At 37.0% G+C, this 15,828-nt stretch overlaps 1 protein-coding gene across 4 annotated transcripts in view; it reads right to left on the bottom strand.

The window, feature by feature from the left end:
• Positions 1-973: 973 nt before the first annotated feature.
• CCAR1 (cell division cycle and apoptosis regulator 1) overlaps positions 974-15,828 on the bottom strand; it is a 55,162-nt gene continuing 40,307 nt past the window's right edge. For all 4 annotated transcript variants that reach the window (XM_049697212.1, XM_004280810.4, XM_033407610.2 and 1 more), the window contains 8 exons: positions 14,777-15,016; positions 14,276-14,387; positions 7,006-7,088; positions 6,447-6,593; positions 5,484-5,604; positions 5,070-5,255; positions 4,331-4,536; positions 974-2,993 (listed from right to left, as the gene is read on the bottom strand). In XM_049697212.1, coding sequence (XP_049553169.1) covers positions 2,934-2,993; positions 4,331-4,536; positions 5,070-5,255; positions 5,484-5,604; positions 6,447-6,593; positions 7,006-7,088; positions 14,276-14,387; positions 14,777-15,016 — 1,155 coding nt within the window. In that variant the 3' untranslated portion in view covers positions 974-2,933. The remainder of the gene's footprint in view (positions 2,994-4,330; positions 4,537-5,069; positions 5,256-5,483; positions 5,605-6,446; positions 6,594-7,005; positions 7,089-14,275; positions 14,388-14,776; positions 15,017-15,828) is intronic.

Genomic DNA, 15,828 nt, shown 5'->3' with positions numbered 1-15,828 from the left:
AAGGGGTGAGGTGCAGTTGTATGGTAACACGTGAAGTGTACTGTGAGCCTTTAGGATGCATAGAAAGGATAGACGAAAAGTGCATCAGCTAGTCTGTCCCACTTACCCCAGCCCACCCAGTTCAGGGTATTCACATGTTTCTTTTGAGAGTGAAAAGTTGTACACATATAAAGTCTAAGTGTCACTGTAATTCTCTTTAAAAAGGATTTTTTTGTGCTGTTACATTTTGAGGAGTAATTTTCTACAACTTAGGCAATAGTCAGAAAGAAATATTAAAATCTTAAAATTTCATTGTCTTAAAATGACTTAAATGAGTATTAGAAATACAAAAACAGGCATCCAGAACATTAAAAAAATGGGAAAACAAAATTAAATGTTATCATAGACCTACTTTGTTATCTGATTAAGTTTTTTTTGGTTTGGTCAATGTCAGCTGATAGAATATAAGAACAGACCGCATGTTTACTTCTGAATGAAAATCCAAAACAGTTTATAGAAAGACAAAAACAGGTTCTCTTTACCTCATTTTCACTAAAACCAATTATTCTATATGTAGTTTTTCCCCCCCTAGCTTACTCATCTCATTTTCTACTTCTAATTTACCTCTAAGTAATAATATAATGGAAAGATTTATATTTTTTCTCCATTCTCCCAATATTATTCTCATTTAACTATCTCTGGGAAAAATAAGTCTGACAGGTAGACTTTATAATGATTTTTCTCATTCAAAAATCATCCTGTATTAAAGAACTATATTCTTCACTGTCTTTTAGTTAAAAGATTATCTCCAGGATTTTCCTCGGAGAAAAAAACTTTCTAACTACCCTATAATGATTTATCTTACCTAAAAGATAGAGAAACATTTATACAGTAACTGTATAATTATGGGTCAATCAGTAATTCAACCTCAGAGAAGTTCAACAAACCATTACAATCAGAAAGAGAAACTTAAGGTAAAAAGAAAAAAAACTGGTTTGAAAGAATTTTAAGTATTTTAATCTATTTCTTAGTAAGAGCTACGTGGATTCCATTCAGCTTAAGATACATGTAACAGGGCACTTACATTCTCATATTAACCTGTTTGGAACACCAAATCATTATTCTAGCAAAATAAAATATAAAAACCCTAATATACTATATAATTCTCCGACAGTGAAACGTTCCAGGGAGGGTTATTTACATACAGAAAACCTGATATTTGCTACAGATGCAATTCAGCTTCCACTAGTGTTATCTCAAAGACATGTCATTTTTAACCCTGTACTCCTTTAGACCAGAGTTTTTCCAGCGGGGCACTACTGACATATGGGGCTGGGCAACGCTTTGTTGCGGGGGGCCGTCCCATGCAAAGCAGTTGATTCAGCCAAATCCTTGGCCTCGACCACCTAATGCCAGTGGCATTCACCTTGGTGGGAAGGGTACAGATGTCTCCAGGCACTGCTAAACGTCTCCTGGGGGCTAATGCACCCCCTGTTGAGAACCAGTGCTTTAGAGTATGTCACATTTCCTACCTTTTCACTCAATAGTTAACAAACTATTATGTATCTAAAATTCTGAAGGAAACACACAGACTAATAAAACAAACTATTTTTAATTAAGGAAGGCTTAACTTAAGGCATCATACTGACATCTACTGGCTTGGTACTAGACCGTACATTTGACATATACTGCATTAAAAAAAAAAACCCTCAAAATTAAAAGTAATATAGGTGCTATTCTGGGAAACTAGAACAGTTAATTGAAAGCAGTTAACATTAACATCAAAACTATGTGTTTTATGTAAAGCCTAACATATATAATAACAATGGCAATTAACAATTATTTTCTTAGTTTTTGATGTACTGTCGTTTGGATGAGTTAAATTTTTAATAAATGTTTTTAGAGACTGAAAATTGGAGAGGATTTTAGGACAAGTAACAAAAAAAAGTGTGGTCCAAAAAACTTGCAAAATTTAAGCAGAATCCTATTTTATGATTCATACTGAAATTTTTTTTTTTAATTTATTTTTGGCTGCATTGCATCTTCGTTGCTGCCCGCGGGCTTTCTCTAGTTGCGTTGAACGGGGAGCTATTCTTCGTTGTGGTGCGCGGGCTTCTCATTGTGGTGGCTTCTCTTGTTGCCCAGCATGGGCTCTAGGCATGCGGGCTTCAGTAATTCTGGCTCGCAGGCTCTAGAGTGCAGGCTCAGTAGTTGTGGCGCATGGGCTTAGTTGCTCTGCGGCCTGTGGGATCTTCCTGGACCAGGGCTCAAACCTGTCTCTCCTGCATTGGCAGGTGGATTCTTAACCACTGCACCACCAGGGAAGCCCCGTACTGAAATTTTAAAAGGCTAAATTTTTTTTAAAAAACTAGTAATGAGGGCTTCCCTGGGGGCGCAGCGGTTGAGAGTCCGCCTGCCGATGCAGGGGACATGGGTTCGTGCCCCGGTCCGGGAAGATCCCACATGCCCGTGAGCCATGGCCACTGAGCCTGCGCGTCCGGAGCCTGTGCTCCACAACGGGAGAGGCCACAACAGTGAGGGGCCCGCGTACAGCAAAAAAAAAACAAAAAAAACAAAAAAAAACCCTAGTAATGATAATTCTATAAATAAAATAACAACTGTCTAGGTTTTTAATAAAAGAGATTTGTAATTGAACACTACCGTCAATTAAACTGATGAACTTTATTGGGGTTAAAACTATAACAAAGTTCATCCTAAAACATTTTGCAATGCAAAATTATTTCACTCAAGGAGTGTTTAATAATTTGGATGCCAGGAATTACAAGCAATTTTCAAAAGCAAAGACTCTCACATTCATAAAACTTTATACATCATTTGAACTAACAGATATTTATACTACTAAATTCAAACATGCATCACTTTCAAACATTCTTGTATCATGATTTTATATATTACATTACTTATCAGCATTCTTCATCACTACATGTATTGTATCATACACTTGCACCATTCTCCTTGGATTTCTGATCTTTATCTTCATTCTTCACATTATCCTATAAAATACACAAAGGAAAAGTATATTTTATTAAATTCTCTTAAATGTAACTTTAAAAATAATAATCATTACTAAACAGAGATACTGCAGATAGCCCATTTCACCATCTATGGAAAATTGAACCAGGTGGGGGGAAGGGGAGAGTAGGAAAGAAATCTCTCAATTCTGTGCAGAATGACTTCTAGTATTTGAGAAAGCCATCTCAAACCTAAGAAATTAGAGGTTCTTAGGACTATATTACTAACAGCAGTATATTCCTTGCACTGTAGTTTTTCTTTTTTTTCTTCTTGTTCTTTGAGTGAGACCCAGGAGGTGGAAGGTCTCTCAATTACTGAAGTTGGTTTTACAAGGGCACTGAGTTACTAGATATTTTTGAGACAAAGAATACTAATAAATTAATTTTGATAGTGTCAAAAAGTTTCTCAACTCTGTCCAATAAATGGGTTTAAAAAAGAAGTGAATGGGGCTTCCCTGGTGGCGCAGTGGTTGAGAGTCCGCCTGCCAATACAGGGGACACGGGTTTGTGCCCCGGTCCAGGAAGATCCCACATGCCGCCGAGCGGCTGGGCCCATGAGCCATGGCCACTGAGCCTGCGCGTCCGGAGCCTGTGCTCCGCAACAGGAGAGGCCACAACAGTGAGAGGCCCGTGTACCACAAAAAAAAAAAAAAAAAAAAAAAGTGAATGGCTTTTCTTCCTCAAGTTCAAACTCAACCTCTGATTCTAAAAGAAATGCAAGTGAAACTTGCTTTTTAAGAAGTCTGCACACCAGGATTTCCCTGGTTGCGTAGTGGTTAGGAATCTGCCTGCTAATGCAGAGGACACAGGTTTGATACCCGGTCTGGGAAGATCCCACATGCCGCAGAGCAACTTAGCCCGTGCACAACTACTGAAGTCCATGTGCTGTAGGGCCTGCGTGCTGCAACTACTGAGCCTGCGTGCTGCGACTACTGAACCCCGCGTGCTGCAACTACTGAACCCTGCATGCATAGGGCCCATGCTCCGCAATAAGAGAAGCCACCACACCACAATGAAGAGTAGCCCCCACTCGCCACAACTAGAGAAAGCCCACACGCAGGAATGAAGACCCAATGCGGCCAAAAATAGATTAAAAAAAAAAAAGTCTGGACAAATAAATCATGTTGACATCTGAAGTAAGTTCTAGGAAAATACCATCTTTGGGGAATTGCTTTTGACTAATCTAATGAAGGACAGAATGCTACCACTATTTTCTGTTAGAAAAGCCACTAAGAGCTTAATAATATTAAATTTGCCAGAAATAGACTTTTTAGAAAAGGAATAAACTATGAAAATGTTGAAGGTACAAAACAGCTAACCTTCTTAAGAACAGTGTGGATCTCATCCATTACTGTGGATAAGTTTCTGATTGTCTTATTCAGCTGGTTTTCAAATTGCAAATTCATGTTTTCTGAAATCTTTAAGTTTTCTTGTAACTGACTAAGGTCCTTTTTAACTTCTCTGAGTTCACCAGAGAGGTTTTTGTTGGAATTCTCCAAATTTAATATGGTTTTTTCATCTTCATCTGTCAAAAAACAAAACAAAACAAAACCAAATTCACCATCTTACCCTTTAAAATTTCCAATTTAACTCTGAGGTTAAAAATACTTAAGCTAGGAGAATAGAAAGTGTATATAATTCTTTAAACTGGCCACAAGTGTCAATTTTAATAGTTATAAAACACACTGTAATAACTCATTTCATTTAAATTAAGTTTTACCTAGTATTACTTCTAAATCAAAGTTCCATTTTAAGATAATTGTACAGACTAGAGAAAGTAGCAGAAACTAATGAAGACTAAGTGGAACCGGGGAGGATTAAAAGGATGCAACAGAACAACAATCGAACTTGAGAATGCACATGAAGATCTAAGATTAATTCTTATAAAGCTAAGCAATTTTATAACCTTTAACAGAAATGGTGAAAAGTAAACTTACATATGTGTCTAGACTAAAACAAGGTATGGATATGCACAAGTATAGGTATGTATATACGTGTGTACACACATATATCCCAATAGAGTGTTAAAAGTACCTCATATCCAATGCTTTTCCTTACCTGTCTTTTCTTCTAGTAACTGCAGCTTCTGTTCCACTTCAGCTCGTACTTTTTCACTCTTTTCCAATTTTTGCAAGAGGCTTCCTACATCGACCATTGCACCATTATACACAATAAGGCCAACGTTTTCTTCCACATCCTTTGATTCCTGTTTTACTATCGGTGTTGGAAGTAACAATCTGTTTCCTATAATATAAAAGATACCATATTCTTTTGGCCACGCCACACAGCATGTGGGATCTTAGTTCCCTGACCAGGGATCGAACCCGTGCCTCCTGCAGGGGAAGCACGGAGTCTTAACCACCGGACCGCCAGGGAAGTCCCTAAAATATACCGTATTTTATTACGTTATTTTCTTCTTTAATTAATAATATGGTTACAAAATGGCATGATCTTAAAATAATATACTCAAACCTAGCATATCTTCCTGCAATGCTTCAGATTCTTCATGATTTTCTTCATCTTTTGAGGTGTCCGTTAATTTTCGGTAAAAGCAAGATTCACGGAGTACTACTTTATTAAGAAGCTTCTTTACCTGTTATTTAAAAAGATGAAAATAAGTTTTTGATTCTCCTTGAACATCAGTGTTCTAATTTTCACATATGATAAACATCAATGGCATCTCAGGTATCCACTACCACTCAATTAGAGCACTTACGCTTTTAACTGTCTCCTCTATAAACCTAAAATCAAATTATCACTTGAAAAAAATTGTTAAAAAAAAGTCTAACTGATAAAAACGTCAATACATAAAGTATACGTACAAACACGTTTATCAAAGCATAGCTTGTAATTATAAAAAATGAAAGCCATTTAGCAACTGGGACTAGTTAAGGCAATAAAGGCACATCTATACCATGGAATACTAGGCAGTAAGAAAAAGAACAAAATGGGTTTCCATTTTCATGGTAGAATGCCCATGATATATTATTAAATGAAAAAAAGTTGTCCATCAGTATGTTTAGAATGATTTCATGTGTTGTTTATAAAACTGGAACTATCATATATATACACATATGAGTTGCTTACAAAAGGATCTAGAAGTTTATATATTAGACCAAAGAGGAAGAGACTTTTAACTTCTTTTTACTTTATTTATTTCAGTATTGCTTAACTGTATTACTATAAGCCTGTATTGCTTTTTTTTTAAATTTATTTATTTATTTTGCATCACCGGGTCTTAGTTGTGGCATGTGGGATCTAGTTCCCTGACCAGGGATCGAACCCGGGCCCCCTGCATTGGGAGCACAGAGTCTTAGCCACTGGACCACCAGGGAAGTCCCTGTATTGCTTTTATATTTCAAAAAGTCAAAGGTACTAAAAAGACAAAGTTACTTAAACATGCTTTTAATTTTAAATATTCACGAGATAGATTACCTGAGCCCGAGAAAGATGCAGTCCAAGAGTATAAAGTATTTCTTCCAAATCCTTTTCAAGAAGGTAACCACAATGGCTTTGATCAAAATAAACAAATGCCATTAACAGATCTCTGTTAATTGTGATCATCTGAGTCTTTTCTTTTTCCTAAAGAAAATGCAGAAGATACAGTACATAATTTTTACCCCTGATAAGTGAGAAAATTAGACTGTGTCCATATAATACCAAAAATCTGCAAACATCTTTACCTCATCTTAGCTAAAATGAATTGATCTGATTTATGTACAGAGAAGAAAGAAGTAAGACATACTGATTATCTGACAAAACCACAAATACCAAAATACAACCGACTGAATTCTGATGAGTGGTAATATATAGATATACAAGGATCAATAAAGTTCATCACTTAGTTATGTTTAATAATAAGTCTGGATTATGTAAGAAATGGAAATTATCATATTATAAAAAATACAGTATTATACAGAAATGTCACATCACTGTGTTGTACACATTAAACATAATAATGTATGTCAAACATACTTCAGTATTTAATACATACCTTATCTTTAGAGGGCCTCTCCTTGCAGTATCTGTTAATATCTCTTTTGTCATCTCGTTTGTTTATTTCTTCCTCATCCCGATCTATAAAATAAATACAACAGCAGCAAAAGACTCATTAATAGATAAAATTTCAACTACTGTACAGATTGAAAATACTTTTCTATTACTGATCAGTTTTCAAAAGATAAAATAACAAAGAAATATTATACGACTAAAAACAGTTTGGATTTTATAAGAAAATTATAAAGAATAAGAACAGGAAGAAATTTATAAAGAAACTACAGGGAAGAAAAAAATGGACTTTACTGATTCAGATACAAGGACTCAATTCAATAAATATTTGGGGGAATTAGTTCCCAAACATGAATGAATTTTATACAAAAAACTGAAACATAAACAAAACAGGGCAGAGAATATTTACTACAAGATAAAAGGAAAAACAGCCAATATAGTAAAACTAACTGCAGATGGATTATTGCAAAATAAAACTACATATGAGAATTGAAATGTTCTTAATAAAGAAGACCTAACAGTATTAATACCCAGATTTGCTGACACTAATGTATGTGTCCTTTGATAAAAGATAGGAAATTTGGGCTTCCCTGGTGGCACAGTGGTTCAGAATCTGCCTGCCAATGCAGGGGACACGAGTTCGAGCCCTGGTCCAGGAAGATCCCACATGCCACGGAGCAACTAAGCCCATGTGCCACAACTACCGAGCCTGCGCTCTGGAGCCCACATGCCACAACCGCTGAGCTCACGTGCCACAACTACTGAAGCCCACACGCCTAGAGCGCGTGCTCTGCAACGAGAAGCCACTGCAATGAGAAGCCTGCGCACCGCAAAGAGTAGCCCCTGCTCGCCGCAACTAGAGAAAGTCCGTGCACAGCAACGAAGACCCAGCGCAGCCAAAAATAAATAAAATAAATTTTAAAAAAAGATAGGAAATTCGATAAATTATTCTTAATAAATAAGCAGAAAACTGACAAAAAGTAAACTCCTTTCTCTTACCTATCCATAAGCTACCCAGTTCCTGAAGACCTCAGCCATCGCCCTCAGGTCAAGCACCATTAACAGCTTGTTATTCAACTAATAATGAAGAATAAATCTGTTATGGGTTCAACTGTTATCCCCTAAAGTTCCAAAGCTGAGGTCCTAAGCCCTTAGTAGTTCAGAATGTTGCCTTATTTGGAGAAAGGGTCTATCTATACAGAGATAATCAAGTTAAAATGAGGTTATTAGAGTGAGCTCTAATACAATGACTGCTGTCTTTACAGAAAGGGGAAATTTAGACAGACACATGCAGATAGAAGATGATGTGACAATACAGGGAAAAGATGGCCATCTACAAGAGCTGAGGAGAGCTGCTTGGAACAGACCCTTCCTCCCAGCCCTCAGAAGAAACCAACCCTGCTAACTCCTTCATCTCAGACTTGGCCTTCAGAACCGTGAAGACAGTAAATTTCTATTGTTTGAGCTAAACAGTTTGAGGTACCTTTCATGGTAGCCCTAGCGAACTAATACATCATCCTTTCATGAATTATATACAACTAAACAGCTTTTTTGTCGATATTTAATGATCTGTCAACAATTTTAAGAGAAATTTTGTTTCTAGAGGCTTCTGGATCTCTCAAATGGATCTCCATCAGAAAGCCCGAAGTAACAAAGGGTTTCTTGATAAAATAGGAGATACAGTAAACACTAGGAGTTAATTAGCCCTTGAAATATTACACAGCATAAATTTATAATATTTCACACTATATTCCCTTCTTCTTTTTTTTTTTTTGTGGTACGCGGGCCTCTCACTGTTGTGGCCTCTCCCATTGCGGAGCACAGGCTCCGGACGCGCAGGCTCAGCGGCCATGGCTCACGGGCCTAGCCGCTCCACGGCATGTGGGATCTTCCCGGACCGGGGCACGAACCTGTGTCCCCTGCATCAGCAGGCAGACTCTCAACCACTGCGCCACCAGGGAAGCCCTATATTCCCTTCTTGAACATCCACAACATACATAAGCAGCTAAGAAATTCTGTAGTAAAACATGCAGACCTTTGCTTAGCCCAAGTTTCCCAAATTTATTTGACCCCAGTATACTTTATTAACCTTAATACCTGTTAATATTTTGGAACACTCTGGGAAAGACTGCTTTAGGTGAGAAGTTGTACGCGAATAGTAACAATATAGAGAAAACTTTATATTAAATAGAATATACATGATAAAACACACATGAACCTTGATAACATTATGCTAAGTGAAAAGAAGCCAGTCACAAAAGATTGCATACTGCATGATTCTATTTATATATATGAAATGTCCAGGATATCTATAGAGATGGAAAGCTGACTAGTGCTTGCCTAGGGCTGAGGAGATGGGGGGGAAATGGGACTGACTGCTAATGAGTACAGGATTTCTTTTTGTGGAAATGAAAATGTTCTAAAATTGACTGTGGTGATGGATGGATATATTAAAAACCAGTGAGTTGGGACTTCCCTGGTGTTTCAGTGGCTAAGACTCCACGCTCCTGATACAGGGGGCTTCGGTTCGATCCCTGGTTAGGGAACTAGATCCCACATGCCGCAACTAAGAGTTCTCAAGCTGCAACTAAAAAGATCCTGCATGCTGCAACTAAAAGATCCTGCATGCGGCAACGAAGACCCCACGTGCCACACCTAAGACCGGCGTACCACCCAAATACATATTAAAACAAAACAAAAACAAAAACAAAAAAAACTGAGCTGTATACTTTTAAATGGGTGAACTGGTTGATATGTGAATTATATCTCAAGTTGTTATTAAAAAAAGGAAATAGACAAATGTTCTAAAACTGGATTGTAGTGATGGTTTCACAATTCTATGAAGTTACTAGGAATTATTAAATTGTTAAATTATTAAACTAAATTATATAGACTTAAAATGGGTGAGTTTGTGATATGTATTAGAACAGAAATAAACTGTTTTAAAGAAAGAGAGATAATATGTCCTTGGAACCTAATTATTTCATATATATATATGAACTACAGTACAGAGTGGTTCAGCTGCTTTATAGTTTTATTATCATGGGTAAATTGATTTAGTGCTAAGAGCCTCAGATTCCTCAGTTAAGAAATGGTTAAGAAACCTCTCCTTTCATTTATTCACATTTTACAGACATGACCCAGCTTATTTTGAGTATTTAACTTGAAAGGTGTCACTTTTGAAATCATCTCCCCTGAAACCTGTATTTTTAAAGTATTTTTTTAAAAATCCAGGGACTTCCCTGGTGGTCCAGTAGTTAAGATTCCACACTCCCAGTGCAGGGGGCACGGGTTCCATCCCTGGTCGAGGAACTAAGATCCCACATGCCACACAGCACGGCTGAAAAAACAATCCAAGTAATCCTTGCTCATCTTGGAACATGCTGTCTATGTCTATAAAAACCATTTGGTAATCTTTTTCCGCATCACTATCCTCTAACTTCTTTTTCAATGACTGCACAGAATTTAATTGCATGTCTATGTCAAAATGCATTTAAATAATTCCCTATTGTTGAATATTAAGACTGATTTTAGTTTTTTGTTTTATAAATAATTATGAAATAAATATTCGTGTTGGTATTTGAAAGGATATGGTTAATTAACATTTCCAAACTTCTGTCCAGAGAAGGTGCAACAATTTAAACTCACCCCAAGAGTGAAAGTAATCTTCTCTTTACCCCTGTTAAACTGATGTTACCTTTTATTAGAAACTTAAGTTTCATCAATTTGACAGGTAAAAATTAGACCCTCACTGTTATTTGCTCCTCTGATTACTAAGAAGATTCAACACCATTTTAGACATTAACTGGCACTATATACACACACACACACAAATATATATATATATATATTTTTTTAACCACAAATTCTATTTTTCCATGAGGAAAAAAGTGGTCTTCTGGAAACTTGATTGGATAATGAGATGCAAAGTATGGGGAAAAATGATAACATAAGCAAGCATCAATTAGAAATACCAAGGAAACCAAAAAAAACCCCAAAACTATAATCATACCACCCTACTTGGCTTTGCAGTTTATGGTATTAGTTCAACAAATATCTATTTAGAGCCTATTTGGATATTTAGGTTGTTCTAGGAACTTCCAATATATATTAGCAAAGAAAATAAAGAAAAATCTCTTTCTTATTAAGAGCTTATATTCAAGTGGAAAGAAGACAGACAATAAGTAAACTAAGTAAACAGTAGAGTAGACTAGGTTATAAGTGCTATAAGTAGAAGGGGATAAGGAGGCATCAGGAATGTGTACTTTGGTGGGGGTGGGGAGGAGACTGCAATTTTAAATAGGGTGCAGAGTAGACCTCCCTGAGAAAGCGATAGCTGAACAGAGACTGAAGGTGTTGAGGGAGTCAGCAAGGTGGGTCTCTAGGAGAGTGTGCAGGCAGAAGGAACTGCCAATGCAAAGGTCTTAACACAGGAACATATATAATGGGTTCAAGGAGGTCCCAGTGACTGAGGTGCAATGAACAAGTGCAAAGAGTTGTAAGAGACAAAATTAAAGACTTGATATGGTAGGGTCTTACAGGTCATTGTAAACACTGTGGCTTTTTTCATAGAGTGAAATGGAGAACAACTGTAAGAATTTGAACAAATAAATGACTTAAATTATACAAAGGTTATTCTGGCAACTGTACTGAAAAGAGACTTTAGAGGAAGGGGATAGGCAGGGAAACCAGTATAAGGGGCTATTAAAATAATCCAGGCAAGAAACAACATGGGTTGGATTAAGGTTAGATCAGTGACGCTGCTGAGAAATGGTCTGATTCTGGTTATATTTTGAAGATAGAGGCAATATGACCTCCTGATAGACTGGAAATGGAATATGACAAAAAGAGAGAGAGAGAGAGAGAGAGAGAGAGAGAGAGTGAGAGTCAAGGATGACTCCTAGATTTTAGCTTGAACAACTCTAAGGATGGGATTGCCATCAAAAGAGGTGGGGAAGGCAGAAGGTAGAGGATTTTTTTGTTTGTTTTCTTTATGGTGAAAAGGAAGCAGGAGTTCAGTTTTAGACATGTTTATCTTGAAATGTCAGATAACTTAAGTGGAGATGACAAACAGGCAGCTGATATAGAAGAATAAGAGAAGTCTGACTTGAGATATAGATTTGAGAACTGTCAGTACATGCAGATTGTACTTAAAGTTGGGAGAATGGAAGAGACCACCACCAAGGGAGTTATGTGGTAGAAAAGGAATAAAGAAGACAACTAAGGGATGAGAGCTAGGACATTCTGACATAAAATAATGAGAACACTGTTCAGTGATTTAACAAAAGCAGTGATAAAACAATACTGGGAGGATGGGGGAGAGAAAATGGGACTGTAAAAAAGGCTAATCTTGGTACTTCCCTGGTGGTGCTGCAGTTAAGAATCCTCCTGCCAACGCGGGGAAATGGGTTTGAGCCCTGGTCCGGGAAGATCCCACATGCCTCAGAGCAGCTAAGCCAGTGTGTCACAACTACTGAGCCTGCGCTCTAGAGCCCTCGAGCCACAACTACTGAGCCCACGTGCTGCAACTACTGAAGCCCACGTGCCTAGAGCCCGCGCTCCACAAAGTGGGAAGCCACCACAATGAGAAGCCCGTGCACCACAATGAAGAGTAGCCCCTCTCACCGCAACTAGAGAAAGCCCACGTGCAGCAACGAAGAACCAACACAGCCAAAAAAACCGAAAAAAGGGCTAATCTTCATTGAGCAGAGCAGGTAATGAAGATAAAATAAATACGGATATATGCATATTATATCACTGCTACTGAATTATTAGAACAATTAAGACTACACATTAGATGGCATCAATAGATGGTATATGACATTATTGTTAATTTTCTTAGGGGTGATTATGGAATTGTGATTAAGAGAATGTATTTTCTTAGGCAAGTTGAAGAATTCCTACTTTCAAATGGATCAGAAACATACACATGCAAACACACAGACAACACAAATAAGATAAAATATTAACTACTGAATCAACTGTGGGATATAAGGTATTCAATGCACTATTCTCTCAACTTCTTTTATGTCTGAATATTTTCATCAATTAGAAGAAAAATAAAATGCTGCCGTAGAAAGAAAAAATGTAGAGGCAAACCAAAAACACCTTAAGTAGTAATAATCCTCAAAGATATGTACTACCAAAACAAAAAAACTCTTATGATTTTGTCACCTCAAAAAAAAATTTGGGGGGGTTCCCTGGTGGCACAGTGGTTGAGAGTCCGCCTGCCGATGCAGGGGACACAGGTTCGTGCCCCGGTCTGGGAAGATCCTGCATGCCACAGAGCGGCTGGGCCCGTGAGCCATGGCCGCTGAGTCTGCACGTCTGGAGCCTGTGCTCCGCAGCAGGAGAGGCCACAGCAGTGAGAGGCCCGTGTACCGCAAAAAAAAAAAAAAATTTTTTGTTAAAAAGTCCCTGGGCTTCCCTAGTGGCACAGTGGTTGAGAATCTGCCTGCCAATGCAGGAAACACGGGTTCGAGCCCTGGTCTGGGAGGATCCCACATGCCACGGAGCAACTAGGCCCGTGAGCCACAACTACTGAGCCTGCGCATCTGGAACTTGTGCTCCACAACAAGAGAGGCTGCGACAGTGAGAGGCCCGCGCACCGCGATGAAGAGTGGCCCCGGCTCGCCGCAACTAGAGAAAGCACATGTACAGAAACGAAGACCCAACACAGCCATAAATAAATAAATAAATAGTAATAAAAAAAGTCCCAAATCTACATGGAAACTGACAGGTACTCAGTGGTACTCCATAAGTACTTTAGGGCTGGCATCTATGACTAGTAAAGTATTTTGAATATCATTACTACTGGTAAGTTTGTTATTTAAAACATGGGTGATAGGTATACAGGTGCTTATTATTATTAGTCTTTAAACTCTATATGCTATATGTACTCTTTTGCTTGTATGACAGTCTTCATAATTAATTAGTTTTCTGAAGAAGATTATATTCTATGAAACAAGGAAGACTAGTATACCTTTTCATGACACATTTTAACACCACGTTTGGGAAATTTTTTTTCCCTCAAGTTGAGTTACCATTAATTATATATGGAACATATGATAGTTAAAAATAACATTTCTTAAAACAATCCTCTCACCTAAAAATTAGTAAAACAATACTTAACATATTTTCACTAGAGAATATTTTACTGTTTCTAGTCTAAAAAATAATTATAGATTTCAGTGATACAAAGTCCCCAAACAAAAATTGTATTTTTTATCCTAAGGGAAAATAAATTGGAATCATACCATCTTCTTCATCCTCAGCTTCTTCTGCTTCCATTGGATCATATTCATCTTGATTATTATCTTCTTCAGTTTCATCATCATCTTTAGAATCATCTTTTCTTTTATCTTCTTTCTGTAATTTAAAATGTCTTAAAATTAAGCAAGATCTCACCAAACATCAAATGACTAAAAGAAAAACATTAAATTGACTAAATTTACTTGAAATAGTATCACATTGTAAATATCTTGTAACAATAATATACTTTAAGAATAAACTACCATTCACAATGTACATAAATCAAACCATCATGCTATATACCTTAAAGAATAAAGTACCAGAAAACTAGTTACAGATGCTTATATAGGCTTAATTCAAAGACTTAAATTTCTAATAATACACTAAAAGTTTTTAGTTTGGCCTTTACATTTTACTATTCTGATGGAATTCATTGTTATGTGTTACACTCCAGAAGACTAATTAGAAACTAAACCTGGTTGCTGGTCCTGGAAATATTTACAGACCTTCCTTTCATCTCTATCTTCTTTTTTATCTTTATCATCGCCTGATTTTCTCCTTTTGGGTTTTGGCTCCTCAGTTTCATCATCTCTTTCTTCTTTTTTATCTTTTCTCTCATCTTTTTTGCTTTTCTTTTCCTTTTCTTTTTTATCCTCTTTCTCAGGAAGAGACAATAATGATTTGTATATTCTGACTCCAAAATCTCTTTGAAGCATTTCATTGAAAAGCTCTGCAAATAATGAAACCTATAAAAAGACAAACAGTAACCCAGCCAACTTTAATAGAAATATTGAACAAATCCAGCAAATCAGTAATTTATCAAATGATAATCTGTCACATCTGACAATTAAGTGCAGTAACAATAAAATTATAATAATTGATGTCAATGATGCTGAGTAGCCTCAAAATCCTCAAAAACTCTCCTGAAGATATAAATACTATGTTTGGTATACTTTGGGCCAAATATTACAAAAAATAACTGCATTACTTTATCATATACATTTATCATGAGGTGTACTCAACAAGTTTTTATGAAATGCCTACTATGTACCAGGGACTGTTCTTGGCACTGGGGATACAGCAGTGAAGAAAGCAGATAAAAATCCCAACTCTCATAAGCTAACAATCTAGTGGGACAAAGTGTGGAATAATCAAATCAACATTGAATTGTAAGAAAAACAAGCAGGATAAGAGCACAGAGAGTAACAAGGGAGTGTAGCCAGAGATGGCCTTTTTGATCAAGTGACGTTTGAAAAGTGATGTGAGGGCAGCAAGGGGAATGAGCCATTAAATAGATACCCAGAAGAGCATTCCACGCAGGGGAAACCAAATCAAACTCTTGAGTAGGGAGTAAGCATTATTACTATGCAAGGATCCAGGGATAATTAGCTTTAATATATTCATGAACCTAAAATTATATACTAAATATCCTACGTAAATATATCTTTTTTTCTTTCTTCCTTTTGGCCATGCCTCATGGTTTGTAGGATATCTTAACTCCCCGACCAGGGATTGAACCTGGACCCAGGCAGTGAAAGCACTGAGTCCTAACCACTGG

This window comes from Orcinus orca, chromosome 14, assembly GCF_937001465.1.
Source record: "Orcinus orca chromosome 14, mOrcOrc1.1, whole genome shotgun sequence".
NCBI lineage: Eukaryota > Metazoa > Chordata > Mammalia > Artiodactyla > Delphinidae > Orcinus > Orcinus orca.
The sequence above is the reverse complement of the archived record's forward strand: the minus strand, read 5'-3'. Positions and strand labels throughout refer to the sequence as shown.